Below are 19,057 nucleotides of genomic sequence, written 5' to 3' on the forward strand. Positions count from 1 at the left end.
ATGGGGACTAGGCGTATGTGGGAACTGTTTCAGCTGCCCCCCAAAAGGGAGACAGCACCCAAATTTGTACCAGTGCTGTGGCTAGTGAGTTCCTGGCAGGCAGAAGTCGCCTCTGGCTCTGGACACCGTTATTAAAGTTGCAGTTCAACAGCACATGTGTCTGTCCTCCCTGCAGGAAGGCATCTGTTTCGCTTGGCAGAGGTTTGGGGGCCAGGGGCATGTCCGAGCCTGAAGACACTCATCAGTGAAGGGGCACCTGCTTTATTCCACGTAGCAGCAGCCCAGGGGCCACCAGGCCTCCCACTGTATCTGCTCTGCTCCTGTTGCAGGGCTGTGCCTGAGCCTGTGCTCCCGCAGGCACGTGCCCAATAGCAGAGCAGGGTTTTCCTCGTGGGGGCAGAGGGGTAAAGCGCTCCCCTCCTGCCAGCAAGCACCCTCCCTGATGCCAGGTTTCTGCAGGGAGCAGCTCTCAGCAGCCGGAGCAGACAGGACAGGAGGCCTTGCCCTGTGTAACTGTTTTAGCTGGGGCTGGCTGGTCCCCTGGCATCAGGGCTGGTGGCTCACTCCAGGGAGGAGGGGTTGAGGTGGCAGGGGCCTGCAGGCACTCCATCCTGCCTGCCTGCCAGGGCAGCAGTGCCCAGCACCCTGAGATGCTGGCTCCAGGTGACTGTGTGGTGGCATCGGCCGAGCCCAGCTGTCTGGCTTCCTGCAGCTGCTGGTTGTGCGCGGCGAGCTCCGTGACATCCCGGAGCACCTCTTGCAGCAGCACCCGGTGCTGGCGGTCTAGCACCTCCCTCTGCTCCTCTTCCAGGTGCTGCTGGTCCTGAAGCACCTGCAGGGACACCTGGGGCTGCCTGGCACGGTCCTGGCAGCCTGGAGGTGCATCCCAGCCCTCCCTGCCCACCTGCAGCAGGTGCTGCCTGCAGGCCTGCCTCTCTGGACGGTGGCTCTGCAGCAAGGCCTCCAGGTCCCACTCGGCCACCTCCCGTTCCCTCCGTGCTGCCTCCAGGCTCAGCCCCAGTGTGGCCACCTCCTGTTGCCAGCGAGCTGTGTCCCACTGCAGGGGACAGGGACGAGGACAGGGCAGCTCTGGGGTGTGTCTGCTCCCTGGGGCTGCCCTGCCCTGGGAGAGCAGAGCCAGGGAAGGAGGAGAGTCTGGAGCCCACAGCGGTGGGCTCTCTTCCCATGCCCACCTCCCTGGTCACCTCCTGGCCTGGCACTGCCCTGTCCCCCAGCTCTTGCTGGAAGAGCAAACAGTGCTGAGCCCGTGGCTGCTGCCTCTGTGCCTTGGCCAGGGCGTACTGGACCACCAGGGACGGGCGTGGCTGGCACTGGCTCCCTGCCTGGCAGAGGGCAGAGCCAGCTCAGACAGCCTGGGGACCCAGGGCTGCCGGTGCAGAGGACTGCAGGCCCTGGGTGCTGCCCCTGCCCAGGAGCAGCAGCCAGGGACCCAGTGGGCTCCCACTCACCGTGTCACCCCTGGTCAGTGGCCACAACTGTGGTGCTTCGTTCGGCGAGGGCTCCTCCAGTGAACCCTGCCCTGTGTTCACCCAGGGCTCGACTGTCCCCTCCCTGGCTGCTCTCGCTGGCACCCATTCCTGGGTGGGGAGAGGGAAGGAGAACGAGTGTGATGTGGCGGGCCTGTAGAAGCCAGTTTAAACAAAGGACTGAGGCCTCTTCCAGCCCCTGAGCAAAGCCGTTTCCCACCATGTAAAGCGATGCTCCATGCCCACATATCAGCTACCCGGGCATGGGGTGCGTGCCTGTCCCCACGCTCTGGAGCTGCTGGCTCCAGGCTGGCACCGGTCGGGGGTGTTTGGGTCCCAGGCTGCTGGCCCGGCGCTGTATTCCCTGTGGAGACCTGGTCCAGTGGGAGCAGGTGGAGACATTATGGGGACGCAGCCAGGATTCAGGGCTTCTCCTGTGCCTGGGTTGTCCCTGAATGAGGGGGCTGTGGCCTGACCTGTGCCCACCTTGGCACTGGGCTGGCACATCTGACTTGTCCTGCGCACTTTGGCTGCTGCCTGCTTCTTCTCCCACCTTTGGCTCTTCAGCACCTGGAAAAAAGGGTCTGGGGGTCCTTGCTGGGGTGCTGGAGACCTCCAGGCATGGCACAGCTCCAGGGATGCATCCCACCCGCACTGCCTCGCCTCTCAGGCAGGCAGCCCCCAGCCCCTGCCTTCGGTGCCGGAAAAGGGTCTCGACACCAGGACGGAGCCCAGACCTCATCCAGCTGCAGGGCGGGGATCAGTGCCATCCTGGTCCCACCTAGTGCCCAGGGGCGTTACCCCACCTGCAGCTCCCGCAGGGCTCTCCACAGCTGGGTCACGGCCATCTTCTGCTTGGGGAGGCCAGCTCCAGCCAGCAGCTCTGTCCACAGCCCTCGGATCTCCCTTTGATGCACTGCGCTGGGTCCCAGAGGGTGGCTGAGATCATCTTGGCCAGCCCCTTCACCCGCTCAGCCAGCCCCAGGGCCACCAGGATATCTTCTGTGGAGGTGTCTGGGAGAGCAGCAAGCCCTGGGCAGGGGCCACAGGGGTCCACCAGCACAGGGACATCCCGGTGCCTGGCACAGGGTCAGGGCTGACGGGGATGAGCAGAGCCAGCATCTGGCTTCCGATGACTGCAGGTGTCCCTGGGCAGTGGCCAAGGACCGAGTGCCAGGCGTGGGGCAGGGTAGGGGGGAAACCTCAGGGAAGGGGCACCCCAAAGCAGCGTCCAAGTCCCAGGGGCTACCTGGCAGTGTCATGCACAGCAGCAGGAACGTCGGGCTGTGCCCCTCCAGCAGCCGCTCAACGATCCAGGGCAAGCAGACGGTGTCAGGCGGGGGGTGGCCGGCGGCCAGTGCCCTGTGTGTGGGGCAAGAGACACCCTGGGAGAGGGGTGGGGCTGGGACCCACACACCCGGGCAGGCTGAGCCCTGACACGCAAAGAGCCTGAGGGTGGGCTAGCCACACTGAGAGCGAGCCCACATCCCTGAGGGGTGGTAGCAACCCCTTGGCTCCCAGCCATGGGCTCCCATTGGGGTGTCTGTGTCTCTCCTGCTTTAGCTCTGGGTACCGAATCCCCCCTGACGCCACAAGCAGGCACTGTCGGGGTGTCAGAGAGGGGACCTGTCTCAGCCCCAGCACAGAGCCGCAGCTCTGGTACATACAGCTTGGGGCGGGGCCCCAGGGATGCCAGGATCCTGAGAGCTGAGCGCCGGTGCCTGCCGCCTTCCAGCTCCCACTCCACGGTGAGAGTGAAGAGGGTGCTGGTGCTAGGGAGAAGCCGGCACGTGAGCAGGGCTGCAGCAGTGCCTGGAGCCAGCCCCGGCACCCCGTGGCCCAATCCTTCCTGACCCTGCGGGATATCGGCCGAGTCCCTCACCCCTGCATGGCCGAGCACTCGTCTGCAGGGTGCTGCAGTGCTGGGATGGCACCCAGCCCCCAGGCACAGACAGTGATGGCAGCTTGGGCATCGGGCACGGCAACTTCCATTGCCGCCTCCACCCTCCTGGAAGCAGAGAGAGACAAAAGCGAGCAAAGGAGGGTTACATCTACCCGACTCCTGCATGCCCGGGCCCCCTGAGGGATACACCTGGCTGTCCTCTGGCTGGGCACCATGCTCTCTGCCCGGCCCCATGCTCGATGTTGTGGTACCGGCCCCCTTGGAGTAGCTGCCTGACCCCAGGGCATCAGGTACCTACAGGCCCAGGGGCGTGACACCCATCACTTGCAGGGCTCGGCTGTCAGGATGGAGCAGGTCTCAGGCTTTGTCAGGGGCGCAGACCTGGAACAGGCTGTGTTGGGGGGGCGGGCAGAAAGAGGGGGCTGCTGGCATCCCACACTCACCAGGGCCCCCAGGTTGCTTGTGGCCATGCACAGGTAAGGGCTGGGAAGGGGGAGATCTCAGGGTCACTTCCAGCTTTTCCAGCCCTAGGGCCAGGGAAAGGCAGAGCCCTGGGAACGCCAGACCCCTGTGTGGAGCTTGGGAGGTCCCTGGCAGCATCCCACAGACAAAAGGCAGTGCCCAGCCTGGTGGCAGGAGCTGGCATCGCTCCTGTGCCAAGCAGGTGCGTGCTGGAGGGGCCTTCAGGCCACAGGGAGCTGCAGTAGCTGGCAGGAAAAGTCCAGCCACGTGGTGGGCAAGAAGGTGTTAGAGGGCTCCCCGTTCCTACAATGCTGCTGGAGCCTGGGAGACACCCCATGGGCAGCCCAGGCTTCCCACACCTGGGAAGTCCTGTGAAGAGGTGAGAAAACCCGGGATCCGAAAGCCTCCAGCCCCTGGTCACCCTTCAGCACAGGGGACTGGATGCCAGCACTGGGGCAATACATGCCCCTTGGCACAGCAGGGTCCAGCCAGTGGCAGAGAGGGAATGGGACCCCCACCCCAGGGCATCCTGGCCAGCCCTGCTCCTGCCCTACCTGGACCAGGCTGACAGTTTGCAGGCTTTGTGCCTTGCCCCCCTGTCCTGGTTTCGGCTGGGATAGAGTTAATTTTCTTCCTAGTAGCAGGCATAGTGCTGTGGTTTGGATTTAGTAGGAGAAGAATGTTGATAACACGCTGATGTTTTTAGTTGTTGCTGAGTACTGCTTATGCTAGTCAAGGACTTTTCAGCTTCCCATGCTCTGCCAGGTGCACAAGAAACTGGGAGGGGGCACAGCCACAATAGTTGATCCAAACTGACCAAAGGGCTATTCCATACCATATGACGTCATGCTCAGTATAGAAACTGGGGGGGGTTGGCCGGGGAGCAGCGATCGCTGCTCGGGAGCTGTCTGGGTATCGGTCGGCAGGTGGTGAGCAATTACATTGTGCATCACTTGCTTTGTATATTATTATTACTATTATTATTATATTGTTATTATTATTATTTTACTTTATTTTATTTCAATTATTAAACTGTTCTTATCTCAACCCAGGAGTGCTTCTCACTCTTACTCCTCCGATTCTCTCCCCCATCCCATCGGGGTAGGGGGAGTGAGCGAGCGGCTGCGTGGTGCTTAGTTGCTGGCTGGGACTAAACCATGACACCCCCACGGCCTCCAGTTCTTGGAAGATGGTGTCGATCACCTGGGGACAAGCTGGGAGCCATTGGTTCTTGGCACCCATGGCCGGGTCTCACACCCGTACCAGCAGGACTGGGGTCAGTTGGATGACCCGGGAGCCCAGCACCGTGCAGTTGCACTGTCACCTTTCCCTGTCACCTCTCCCCTGCCACGCCCTGTGCCCTCACCTGCCAGATGATGCTCTGGAATGGCAGCTGGGTGCCAGGGCCATGGGGTTCCCACAGCAGCAGCAACACACTGTAGCCAAGGGGATCCAAGGCCAGCTGGGGTCTTGCCAACTCCAGGACCTCCTCCTGGTAGGAGTGACGTAGCCAGCAGAGCAGGGATGGCATGGTACAGCCAGTACGGCACAGCACGGACAGTGCGGTGCATTGGCATGGATCGGACAGCACAACACAGAGGGTATGGCACGGGTAGCACAGCACAGGCAGCCCAGTATGGATGGCACAGTGTTGATGCACAGCATGCTGTCGCGAACGCAGGTTTGTGAATCCTGCTGATTATGTCAATTCACTATGAATGAGTGACTTTACACAGTTTGATTTAGTAACAGTTAGAATTTACTTGTAGCAAATCACAGAAGTTGATTATAATATTTTAATAGCACTCAATCATCAATGATTAATAAAGTGATTAGACAAAATTGATCAAAACAGTGACTTAGTTACAGATTTGAAGACGGCAAGGTTCACTCTATTACTACATGGAAGCGCATAAAAGAGAATTAAATCACACTGAGTTAGAATGATTCATAAAGGGATTGCATATATATGGAATAAGGGGGACCCTCCCATTGAGTCACGAGGTTTAGAACAGACCCCCTTGCTTTCTAAACTCCTTCTCAGAGAAGAGCCTAGGTGCGGCTAGGTCTAGTCTTAGTCTCAGACTTGGTCAACAGTTTATATGGATAAGGATAATGTGTATATATATATATGTATATCTAGTACATAGGAAAAGTGCATAATGGAAATTGGGTTACGTGAGAGAGAGAGAGAGGGAGAAATCGTATGTAGGGGATACGGAAACCCTCCCGTTGAGTCACGAGGTTCAGAATGGACGCCCTTGCTTTCTAAACTCCTTCTCAGAGAGAAGCCTAGGTGTGGCTGGGCCCACTCTTAGTCTCAGACTTGGTCAACGGTTTATAAGAGTAATGCTATAAGAATAATACAGCAGTATACAACTCCCTTTAAAATTAAATCATACATCTACAGACTACTTAAATTGATTCACGCATGCACACTCACAAATATAAAGGCATATATGAAAATAGTATACCTGTTAAAAATTCCCCTTGAGTTTAGTGAAATACTCACGTCTAATGCCTTGGCATTTCTCAACGGGCGAGAATAGAGCCTCGAGGAGTGAAGAATATCAGCAGCCCAGGCTCCGTTGTCGATCCCCGGCAATGGAGTTCTGGTGGCAGCAGACTTTCGGAATCTGCTAGTTTTCGCTGACTCTGAGAGACATTTCGATCAGAGGGAGATGCTGGTGCGGCCCGCCACAGTCCAGGAGAGCTCAAAGGGCCTCACTTAGGACTGCCGTTTATAGGATCGTGAGATGATTGAATTTAATCACCAGTAAGTTTCCATCCGAGCAACAATTCGGGTCGGCTTGTTGTTGGAATTCCAGCAGCGATGATACCACTCTGTTTCAAGGCTGTCTGGGGTAGCTGTTTGTTCTCGTTCCCCTCGTTAGCCATAATATGAATCTTGATTAAGAACAGGGCCGCCCTCTGCTTCAGCCATGTAGGAGTTTCTGGTACAATTAAGGGGCGCTTAACTGACCAACTCGCTACACAAAAGCTGCGGCCTGGAATTCCTGAGACTGTAAAGCGGCCGAAGTGAAGGGGAAAAACAGAACAGAAAAACGGGGGTGGGGATGGGGGGAGTGTACCACCACAGATGCATGGCACGGCATGGCATGGCATGGCATGGCATGGCACGGCATGGCATGGCATGGATGGCATGGCACAGTGGTGCACAGCACGCCAGAGAGAGCACAGCACGGGCAGTAAGGCACAGACAGCATGGCACAGCACGGCAGCCACGTCCCAGCACCCAGGAGGAAACAGGGAAGGGGTGAGAAACACCAGCAGAGCCACACGTAGGACCAAGCCCCGGGCCTCCAGCACTGCCTGCGACACCTGAGGAGCTGGCAGTGGTGCCCAGTGCCTCTGGGACCACAGCTGGGTGTCCCAGCTCACAGCTTGGGCCAGTGCGTCCCTGGGTCATCTGGCTGGGGACAGGGGTGCAGAAGAAGGACTTGGGGCCCACAATACCTGTCCTGCATCCAAGCGGCAGACGCCATCGACAGTCAAGCAGCTGTCCTGGCAGCGGGGAGGGAGGGTGATAATGTTCAGCTTTCCCCCGTCCCAGTATGACCAGTGCAGGCTAAAGGAGGGACTGGGCACACTGGGATGGAGATGGCAGGAGTGGCATGGAGGGCCTGGCACAGGCAGGGGTTGGGGGGAGGCCTCCTCTTTTCCCCTGCTATCTGGTAACCGCCAGGAGCCCCCCGCAAGAGAGGGGCCCATAGGGATGTAGGGCAGGATCAGCCCAAGACCTCAGCACCCATCTGGGTCCCGAGCGTGGCAGGTGCCTGGGACAGGGCCCCCTGCTCCTGTCTGGTTCCCTGGGGACCCTCGTCCCCTTGATGCCCATGTCCCTGCCACTCCCACCTGGACCGCCTTCCCAGCGAAGAGAAGCTGCAGAAGGCCTTCACTGCTGGCCGCCGAGCTTTCCCCCGGCCCTGAAAACACCGAGCGTGGGGTGATGCGGGGGGGTCATCCCCACCTGCCCCACCCAGCTCTGTCCCCCCCACTGCAGCCTGGGGCCGGGTCCCAGGGCTTCACATCATCCCTGAGCCCTCCCGCTATGACCACAGTGCTCAGAGCCACCAGGGTGGGGAGGGGGCCCCCTCCCCGTCACCACTGCCCAGGACGTTTAGCTGGTTTATCTTCAGCCCCACCAGCATGGCCAGCGGTGCCAGTGCCACCACGGCTGTGGCTGCCACCCTAGTCCGGTTCCCTGGTGTGGGGGTTCGGGCTGAAGGCAGGTGTCCCCAGCCCTAGCTCTACCTGCTGCCTGGTGGAGTCCCACAGCTGCTCGTACACATACATCCTGCTCAGCCTGCCAGGACACAGGGTAGAGGGGGAATGAGCCAGGTCCTGCCACATGCACCTGGCACCTGCCAGGACCTGGATGAGCCCCTGGGGAGCTGGGCAGCGCCTCGCCATGCCGCACCGAAGGCGGGGACAGATCCCTCCAAATCACCCTGTGATGTCCTCCACGATGGCACTCACCTCCCCAGTGTCCATGGCTAGCTCAGTACCAACAGCCCTTGAGCTGCTGTTTCGGACAGACCAGGGGATGGGGTTACATGGGGATACCGTGTTTACTTGCATTATCAATGGGTGTTGGGCACAGTCATGTGGGCAGAGCCAGGCAGGGACTGAGACCAGCCTGGAGGCACTATGTTCTGGGGGCTGAGCCCCACTGGCCAAAGGGTCAGCGGGGCCATGGGAGGCAGGTGGGTGCTGTGACCCACTCATACCATTAGCGTGCTCCTGGTTCCAGGAGGGACATCTTTGCAAGCCGGGACAGGAGATGAGGGACCTTGGACTATCATGAAGGTTTTTCTAGACACCAGAAGCAACCGCAAACCACAGAATCACATTTATTGGAGATCAGTCATACCAGGAAAGCACAAAAGGAGATGCTGAAGCTGAGGATCTATGTGGTCTGTGAAACTGCAGACGGTGGGAGACAGGAGAGAGGTCCCAGGACAGCCCCTGCCCCTTGCCTTTGGACAGGACCAGGCACAATGAGGAGATGCGCACGTGTCCCTCCATCTGTCACCATTCCCCCTATAGAATGGGATTACAACGCTGCCCCTGCCTCCCTGAGCCCCTGCCTGCCCAGGTGTCTTCAGGTGTGAGGGTGATGACAGGCTGGATGTGCGCAATCATTGCAAATGGAGCAAGCAGCATCTGGGGCTCCATCAGGAGCAGAGCAAGGGGTGGGGTTGTGCCTCACGTGGATGCTGCTAAGGGAAAGCGAATCCTAGGATTCTGGGACACAGGGATTTCTCCTTCCTCATCCATTAGACAGCAGCTGCTGCTCCCTATTCCCAGGTCCAGCCAGTAGCAAGGCTGAGCACCAATCCCCAAGACGCAAATGCAGATACCTGGTGTACGCATGTCCACACAAGTCAACACAAACAGAGCAGTGCCTTTGCTAGCACCCGTCTAAGCACCAACAGCGCTCCCATGAACACAAGGACATGGGTGGCACAGCCCCATCCCTCCTCTCCAGCTGCTCAGGGATGATGTGGGCTGGTGGCACAACCCCACACCCCCACCCTCAACCCACAGGCAGGTGCACACCTGTGTACCTGCAAACACGCAGCAGACCGCAAGCCCATCACGGATCCACGGCTGGACCATGGGCCCTGTTTAGCCACTCTGCAGCTCCAGCCTTGGATCTTTCCACACTCTGTTTTATCCTCTACCGGCTAGTCCAGCCTGCATTTGCTCACAGGTCACATGCACATGTGCACAAACAGAATAGAGAATGAGGTGACACAGAAAATACCCAGGAATAGATTTTAATGAGAAGGCAGGACAGACCATGGGGATGAAGCGCAGGGCTTGGCCAGGCAAGCACTGTCTACCTACAACCAGCCCCCTTCTTCCCTGTCCCCATTTTCCCATGCTTGTTCTTTCCCCACCCACCCACCGTGATCCTCCTTTTGATCCTTCCCATAAGCGTTGCCTGGTTATGTTTTGCACGGTCTCCCTCAGCATCCCATAATCAATTTTCTCTTTCCTATGAGATGTTTTCTGAATAACCCAGAACCCAGAATTAACACGCTTTCTTCTTATCAGCTAAAACATTTCTGGTCAAACCTCTCTGAGGTCACACTTGAGGGGTTCGTCCACCAGTGCCTTGAGAGCTTGGGACTTGGTTGCTGTCTCTGTTACCTCACGCTCGTTAGCATTTGTGTATAGGGGTGTTTAATTTATTCGTTTTCCTGTCTGCTGTGGTTTTTCTCTTATGCTGAATAGCAGTTAAGCAGACATCCTCACAAGCCAGACATCCTCACAGCCATGGCCCAGCCATGGAGGAGGGCTGGAGGATCAGCAGAGGGGCCGCAGAGGACGGCTGGGCTGGGGGGCACGGGGCTACAAGGTGGGGGGGGAGCTCTGGGCAGGGATCACCAGACCCCAGTGAGGCTTGGGGCATCTGAGCACCGCCTGCAGCGGTGCAAATATGATGGAGCTGAACTCCTCTTGTTCAGGGCAGATGTTATCACAGGGGCAATGGGTGCACGTTGGGGCTTGGGGCGTTAAAGTTGCCTATAAGGAAAACTCCTCTGGGAGGGTGCAGGCCTGGGACAGAGCAGGGCAAGGGGCTTTGCTTGGGGTTTTCCCCAAAACTTGGATGGGCAAAGCCACAGTCACTGTGGGATAATGCTGGGGACAGTCCTGCTCCACAGAGGAACCTGGACTGGGGACACCGAGATAGCCCCTCACCAGCACTTGGGCATCCTGTGAGTCCTCCCATGGAGCTCCTGGCCTTGCAGTCCCTGGGGCTGAGCCCCTGCAGGGAAGCACTGCTAGGAATGGTCACACGTCCCCTTCACACTCTGCGACAGGGCCGGACAAGCCCAGGCCTGGATCTGACCAGGCAGACAGCCCCGGCCACAATGAGCAGGGCGAGGGCAATGCAGACAGGGGCAATCACCGCAGCACTGTTACACTGCAGCACCGAGACTGGCACATTCTTCACCAGCCTGCCCTGGTAGCGGGGAGGGGAGTGACACGTGTAGTCCTGGGGCCAGCCCTGCCCAAGATGCCCCATGCCCGCCAGTGCCTGGAGCCCCCCGGCCCCAGAGCATGAGCAGTTGTAGGGGTTGCCGGCCGCAGCCACATCCCACAGATGCCCCAGAAGCTTCACCTCATCCCATGGCAACTCTGTAATCAAGTTGTTGTCCAGGTGGAGGGTGTCCAACATGGGGTAATTCCTGATGGAGGGGGCGGCCTGCAGCATGTTTTGGCTCAGGAAGAGCTTCTTCAGGGAGCTCAGGGATATGTCTACAGCATGGAGGTGGTTGCAGCTCATGTCCAGCACTTCTAGACTGGGAGGCAGAGGTGTGAGGACTTCATCCAAGCCAGTGTCAGACAAGTTAAAAATTCGGAGGGCCACTGGCCACTGGCAGGAGGAGGACGGGTCTGCCATGAGCTTGTTCTGGCTAAGATCTAAATGCTGGAGCTCATGCAGCAGCCGCACGCTTTCGCACACACTGTGGTAGGATGTCAGGCTGTTGCGTTGCAGACTCAGTACCTGGAGCTGAGGGAAAGCCCCCTCACAAAAGGCGGGCATCAAGCTCTCATCCCCAAGGCTGTTTTGTGCCATGTCCAGGGAGTGCAGAGCTCTGAACACCCTTCCGATGCCACACGGCAGGCTAGTGACATTGGAGCCAGTGACAGTCAGCTCCTGCAGGGTCTCCAGCCAGCTGCTCAGATTAGAGAAGTCCTGCTCGCGGCCTGCCAGTGGGGCAGGCGTCACATTGTGGAAGTGCAGGGACAATATGGGCAAGCGCTGGCTGGCCATTTCAGCCCAGTTTCCTCTCCCCTCGAAAATGCAGCTCTCAAACACCAGCTCCTGCACCTGGGTGTAGAAGAAGAACCTCAGGACTCGGGCGAGGAGTATCTCAGGCACCAGGAGATCACCAAAAATAACTTTCCTGATGACAAGGGAGTCCAGCATTTCAATGGCGGAGGGGTCCAGGTCGCTGATGGGGAAGGCTGCGTATCTCTCCAGCTCTCCCCCCCGAAACTCCACGACAGAGGCTGGGAGGCACTGGATGATGCTATTTAGGCTTTCCTGGGACAGGTTGTAGCACACACAGTGCTCCTGAGTGCGATTGAAGAAACACCTGCCTTCTGCCTCCAACAGCCCCAGCCCCAGGAGGAGGAGAACAACCACATTCATGGTGAACAGCCTAGAAATGAGGAGAGCAGTGGTGAACGGCAGCACTCGTGTGGCAGTGGCAGCTGAGGGGACCATTCAGATCCAGCTGACGGGAGGACTGACTTGGGCAGGTTCCGCCCCGGCGAGCCACCCCTCAGGGACACAGTGCTGCCCTCGCTACTCCTGCCCAACTGCCCTTCGTGTGGGTCCAGCACACCCCATCAGCATCCACCTGGCTACTCAGCCATGACTCAGGGCAAAGCTCACCAGTGAAACACCCAAGAGCTACACCTGTGCCACCTGCTCCTCGGCAGGGAGTCATGGCACTGGTCTCATTGAACCCCAAAAGCAGGGTTTCAGCAAGGCAGGGTGGCTCCTCCCGAGGCAGCCGATGCCAGGCACCGCGCTTTCCTGCCTGGGCTGCCTTGCTGCAGAGACTCCCATTCCTAAGCGACCAGGAAGTCCCACGGATCAGGAGAAACTAGAAATGCTGAGTTACAGAGAGTGAAGCCAGATACGTAAGTCTAACCACGGGACGGGAGAGCCACAGATCTGTTTGTTCCTCCGCATGGCGTGCACTGTAATCTGGGGCAGGAAATTGCAACAGAGGGCTTCATCTTTTCTTTTTCCTCACCCAGCAATTTGATTCATTACCAGCCTCCAAGGGGATGGTAGAAGATAATTCCTGAGGGTCCGGTACGCATCCCTGTCAGCACCGAGTATTGCTTTGCTGTCCAGCTGACAGGAGAGTCTTATCAACAGATTGCAAAAAAGCAGCAAGCAAAGATTAAAGGCTTCTAAGAATGTGCTGACTCAGCTCTGTCCAAGCACCCAGATGGGGCGGTGGCAAGGAGTCTTTGCGGGTCTCCAGTCCGACCTCCTGCTTCAAGCAGGTCTGTTGGCGGCACTAGCCCCGATCAGCCACAGCTTTTTCTGGCCGCATCTCAAAAACCTCTGAGGACAGAGCTCTCCCTACCTCTCTGTGCCGTCGCTGGTCTGCACCCCCCTCCCAGGGAGAAGCTCTCCTCCAGCACTTGTGCGAAGCCCCCCTCGCTGGGGGGGCACACGAAATGGGTGTGGGTTTGTCCAGGGACTCACCAGCCAGCTCACGACTGCAACGTTTCCTTGTCCCACAGCTGCTTCCTCCAGCTGTTGCCAAATCCAGGGCTTAGGCGCCAAAGGCTCTGCAAGTGCTCAGCTCCCTCCTGCGTCTTATCCTCCTCTGCCTCCAGCCAGATGAGCCCTCAGTGCCTGCAGGTGTCTTCCAGCTGCCATTGGTGCTTCCACAGCCTGTCCTGCCTGTGTTTAGATCCACAAGATCAGGGCTGGCAGGCAACCGCAGGCAGGTTCCTGGGCACTGCCCTTGCTCTCACTCTGTGACTTCCTGAGCAGGACTGGGCTGGCTGCACCATGGGAAGCAACACGCCACGCAGCAATCACGCAAGTCACTTCTGCTTTGCTTCCCTGCAGCAAGGGCCTCGGGGCTCCCCAAGCTGTGGGTGGACCCACTGGCAGAGACAACGCCCCGGTAGCCAGGTGCTTGCTGTCACCCCTGAGGGCTTGGCTGGCAGGTCAGCCCCCCCCCCACCGTCCTCCTGGACAAACCCACACCCATTTTGTGTGCCCCCCCAGCGAGGGGGGCTTCGCACAAGTGCTGGAGGAGAGCTTCTCCCTGGGAGGGGGGTGCAGACCAGCGACGGCACAGAGAGGTAGGGAGAGCTCTGTCCTCAGAGGTTTTTGAGATGTGGCCAGAAAAAGCTGTGGCTGATCGGGGCTAGTGCCGCCAACAGACCTGCTTGAAGCAGGAGGTTGGACTGGAGACCCGCAAAGACTCCTTGCCACCGCCCCATCTGGGTGCTTGGACAGAGCTGAGTCAGCACATTCTTAGAAGCCTTTAATCTTTGCTTGCTGCTTTTTTGCAATCTGTTGATAAGACTCTCCTGTCAGCTGGACAGCAAAGCAATACTCGGTGCTGACAGGGATGCGTACCGGACCCTCAGGAATTATCTTCTACCATCCCCTTGGAGGCTGGTAATGAATCAAATTGCTGGGTGAGGAAAAAGAAAAGATGAAGCCCTCTGTTGCAATTTCCTGCCCCAGATTACAGTGCACGCCATGCGGAGGAACAAACAGATCTGTGGCTCTCCCGTCCCGTGGTTAGACTTACGTATCTGGCTTCACTCTCTGTAACTCAGCATTTCTAGTTTCTCCTGATCCGTGGGACTTCCTGGTCGCTTAGGAATGGGAGTCTCTGCAGCAAGGCAGCCCAGGCAGGAAAGCGCGGTGCCTGGCATCGGCTGCCTCGGGAGGAGCCACCCTGCCTTGCTGAAACCCTGCTTTTGGGGTTCAATGAGACCAGTGCCATGACTCCCTGCCGAGGAGCAGGTGGCACAGGTGTAGCTCTTGGGTGTTTCACTGGTGAGCTTTGCCCTGAGTCATGGCTGAGTAGCCAGGTGGATGCTGATGGGGTGTGCTGGACCCACACGAAGGGCAGTTGGGCAGGAGTAGCGAGGGCAGCACTGTGTCCCTGAGGGGTGGCTCGCCGGGGCGGAACCTGCCCAAGTCAGTCCTCCCGTCAGCTGGATCTGAATGGTCCCCTCAGCTGCCACTGCCACACGAGTGCTGCCGTTCACCACTGCTCTCCTCATTTCTAGGCTGTTCACCATGAATGTGGTTGTTCTCCTCCTCCTGGGGCTGGGGCTGTTGGAGGCAGAAGGCAGGTGTTTCTTCAATCGCACTCAGGAGCACTGTGTGTGCTACAACCTGTCCCAGGAAAGCCTAAATAGCATCATCCAGTGCCTCCCAGCCTCTGTCGTGGAGTTTCGGGGGGGAGAGCTGGAGAGATACGCAGCCTTCCCCATCAGCGACCTGGACCCCTCCGCCATTGAAATGCTGGACTCCCTTGTCATCAGGAAAGTTATTTTTGGTGATCTCCTGGTGCCTGAGATACTCCTCGCCCGAGTCCTGAGGTTCTTCTTCTACACCCAGGTGCAGGAGCTGGTGTTTGAGAGCTGCATTTTCGAGGGGAGAGGAAACTGGGCTGAAATGGCCAGCCAGCGCTTGCCCATATTGTCCCTGCACTTCCACAATGTGACGCCTGCCCCACTGGCAGGCCGCGAGCAGGACTTCTCTAATCTGAGCAGCTGGCTGGAGACCCTGCAGGAGCTGACTGTCACTGGCTCCAATGTCACTAGCCTGCCGTGTGGCATCGGAAGGGTGTTCAGAGCTCTGCACTCCCTGGACATGGCACAAAACAGCCTTGGGGATGAGAGCTTGATGCCCGCCTTTTGTGAGGGGGCTTTCCCTCAGCTCCAGGTACTGAGTCTGCAACGCAACAGCCTGACATCCTACCACAGTGTGTGCGAAAGCGTGCGGCTGCTGCATGAGCTCCAGCATTTAGATCTTAGCCAGAACAAGCTCATGGCAGACCCGTCCTCCTCCTGCCAGTGGCCAGTGGCCCTCCGAATTTTTAACTTGTCTGACACTGGCTTGGATGAAGTCCTCACACCTCTGCCTCCCAGTCTAGAAGTGCTGGACATGAGCTGCAACCACCTCCATGCTGTAGACATATCCCTGAGCTCCCTGAAGAAGCTCTTCCTGAGCCAAAACATGCTGCAGGCCGCCCCCTCCATCAGGAATTACCCCATGTTGGACACCCTCCACCTGGACAACAACTTGATTACAGAGTTGCCATGGGATGAGGTGAAGCTTCTGGGGCATCTGTGGGATGTGGCTGCGGCCGGCAACCCCTACAACTGCTCATGCTCTGGGGCCGGGGGGCTCCAGGCACTGGCGGGCATGGGGCATCTTGGGCAGGGCTGGCCCCAGGACTACACGTGTCACTCCCCTCCCCGCTACCAGGGCAGGCTGGTGAAGAATGTGCCAGTCTCGGTGCTGCAGTGTAACAGTGCTGCGGTGATTGCCCCTGTCTGCATTGCCCTCGCCCTGCTCATTGTGGCCGGGGCTGTCTGCCTGGTCAGATCCAGGCCTGGGCTTGTCCGGCCCTGTCGCAGAGTGTGAAGGGGACGTGTGACCATTCCTAGCAGTGCTTCCCTGCAGGGGCTCAGCCCCAGGGACTGCAAGGCCAGGAGCTCCATGGGAGGACTCACAGGATGCCCAAGTGCTGGTGAGGGGCTATCTCGGTGTCCCCAGTCCAGGTTCCTCTGTGGAGCAGGACTGTCCCCAGCATTATCCCACAGTGACTGTGGCTTTGCCCATCCAAGTTTTGGGGAAAACCCCAAGCAAAGCCCCTTGCCCTGCTCTGTCCCAGGCCTGCACCCTCCCAGAGGAGTTTTCCTTATAGGCAACTTTAACGCCCCAAGCCCCAACGTGCACCCATTGCCCCTGTGATAACATCTGCCCTGAACAAGAGGAGTTCAGCTCCATCATATTTGCACCGCTGCAGGCGGTGCTCAGATGCCCCAAGCCTCACTGGGGTCTGGTGATCCCTGCCCAGAGCTCCCCCCCCACCTTGTAGCCCCGTGCCCCCCAGCCCAGCCGTCCTCTGCGGCCCCTCTGCTGATCCTCCAGCCCTCCTCCATGGCTGGGCCATGGCTGTGAGGATGTCTGGCTTGTGAGGATGTCTGCTTAACTGCTATTCAGCATAAGAGAAAAACCACAGCAGACAGGAAAACGAATAAATTAAACACCCCTATACACAAATGCTAACGAGCGTGAGGTAACAGAGACAGCAACCAAGTCCCAAGCTCTCAAGGCACTGGTGGACGAACCCCTCAAGTGTGACCTCAGAGAGGTTTGACCAGAAATGTTTTAGCTGATAAGAAGAAAGCGTGTTAATTCTGGGTTCTGGGTTATTCAGAAAACATCTCATAGGAAAGAGAAAATTGATTATGGGATGCTGAGGGAGACCGTGCAAAACATAACCAGGCAACGCTTATGGGAAGGATCAAAAGGAGGATCACGGTGGGTGGGTGGGGAAAGAACAAGCATGGGAAAATGGGGACAGGGAAGAAGGGGGCTGGTTGTAGGTAGACAGTGCTTGCCTGGCCAAGCCCTGCGCTTCATCCCCATGGTCTGTCCTGCCTTCTCATTAAAATCTATTCCTGGGTATTTTCTGTGTCACCTCATTCTCTATTCTGTTTGTGCACATGTGCATGTGACCTGTGAGCAAATGCAGGCTGGACTAGCCGGTAGAGGATAAAACAGAGTGTGGAAAGATCCAAGGCTGGAGCTGCAGAGTGGCTAAACAGGGCCCATGGTCCAGCCGTGGATCCGTGATGGGCTTGCGGTCTGCTGCGTGTTTGCAGGTACACAGGTGTGCACCTGCCTGTGGGTTGAGGGTGGGGGTGTGGGGTTGTGCCACCAGCCCACATCATCCCTGAGCAGCTGGAGAGGAGGGATGGGGCTGTGCCACCCATGTCCTTGTGTTCATGGGAGCGCTGTTGGTGCTTAGACGGGTGCTAGCAAAGGCACTGCTCTGTTTGTGTTGACTTGTGTGGACATGCGTACACCAGGTATCTGCATTTGCGTCTTGGGGATTGGTGCTCAGCCTTGCTACTGGCTGGACCTGGGAATAGGGAGCAGCAGCTGCTGTCTAATGGATGAGGAAGGAGAAATCCCTGTGTCCCAGAATCCTAGGATTCGCTTTCCCTTAGCAGCATCCACGTGAGGCACAACCCCACCCCTTGCTCTGCTCCTGATGGAGCCCCAGATGCTGCTTGCTCCATTTGCAATGATTGCGCACATCCAGCCTGTCATCACCCTCACACCTGAAGACACCTGGGCAGGCAGGGGCTCAGGGAGGCAGGGGCAGCGTTGTAATCCCATTCTATAGGGGGAATGGTGACAGATGGAGGGACACGTGCGCATCTCCTCATTGTGCCTGGTCCTGTCCAAAGGCAAGGGGCAGGGGCTGTCCTGGGACCTCTCTCCTGTCTCCCACCGTCTGCAGTTTCACAGACCACATAGATCCTCAGCTTCAGCATCTCCTTTTGTGCTTTCCTGGTATGACTGATCTCCAATAAATGTGATTCTGTGGTTTGCGGTTGCTTCTGGTGTCTAGAAAAACCTTCATGATAGTCCAAGGTCCCTCATCTCCTGTCCCGGCTTGCAAAGATGTCCCTCCTGGAACCAGGAGCACGCTAATGGTATGAGTGGGTCACAGCACCCACCTGCCTCCCATGGCCCCGCTGACCCTTTGGCCAGTGGGGCTCAGCCCCCAGAACATAGTGCCTCCAGGCTGGTCTCAGTCCCTGCCTGGCTCTGCCCACATGACTGTGCCCAACACCCATTGATAATGCAAGTAAACACGGTATCCCCATGTAACCCCATCCCCTGGTCTGTCCGAAACAGCAGCTCAAGGGCTGTTGGTACTGAGCTAGCCATGGACACTGGGGAGGTGAGTGCCATCGTGGAGGACATCACAGGGTGATTTGGAGGGATCTGTCCCCGCCTTCGGTGCGGCATGGCGAGGCGCTGCCCAGCTCCCCAGGGGCTCATCCAGGTCCTGGCAGGTGCCAGGTGCATGTGGCAGGACCTGGCTCATTCCCCCTCTACCCTGTGTCCTGGCAGGCTGAGCAGGATGTATGTGTACGAGCAGCTGTGGGACTCCACCAGGCAGCAGGTAGAGCTAGGGCTGGGGACACCTGCCTTCAGCCCGAACCCCCACACCAGGGAACCGGACTAGGGTGGCAGCCACAGCCGTGGTGGCACTGGCACCGCTGGCCATGCTGGTGGGGCTGAAGATAAACCAGCTAAACGTCCTGGGCAGTGGTGACGGGGAGGGGGCCCCCTCCCCACCCTGGTGGCTCTGAGCACTGTGGTCATAGCGGGAGGGCTCAGGGATGATGTGAAGCCCTGGGACCCGGCCCCAGGCTGCAGTGGGGGGGACAGAGCTGGGTGGGGCAGGTGGGGATGACCCCCCCGCATCACCCCACGCTCGGTGTTTTCAGGGCCGGGGGAAAGCTCGGCGGCCAGCAGTGAAGGCCTTCTGCAGCTTCTCTTCGCTGGGAAGGCGGTCCAGGTGGGAGTGGCAGGGACATGGGCATCAAGGGGACGAGGGTCCCCAGGGAA

General features: G+C 58.4%; 2 protein-coding genes across 2 annotated transcripts; one reads left to right on the forward strand and one right to left on the reverse strand.

The window, feature by feature from the left end:
* Nucleotides 1-10,690: 10,690 nt before the first annotated feature.
* On the reverse strand, nucleotides 10,691-12,046 carry LOC104031555 (toll-like receptor 2). The gene has a single exon (XM_009483576.1). It carries the CDS (start codon nucleotides 12,044-12,046, stop codon nucleotides 10,691-10,693), a length of 1,356 nt encoding a protein of 451 aa, XP_009481851.1.
* Nucleotides 12,047-14,689: 2,643 nt separating this feature from the next.
* LOC142594213 (toll-like receptor 2) lies at nucleotides 14,690-16,045 on the forward strand. Its single transcript, XM_075715699.1, has one exon. It carries the CDS (start codon nucleotides 14,690-14,692, stop codon nucleotides 16,043-16,045), a length of 1,356 nt encoding a protein of 451 aa, XP_075571814.1.
* Nucleotides 16,046-19,057: the final 3,012 nt, after the last annotated feature.

Source organism: Pelecanus crispus, chromosome 8 (assembly GCF_030463565.1).
Source record: "Pelecanus crispus isolate bPelCri1 chromosome 8, bPelCri1.pri, whole genome shotgun sequence".
NCBI lineage: Eukaryota > Metazoa > Chordata > Aves > Pelecaniformes > Pelecanidae > Pelecanus > Pelecanus crispus.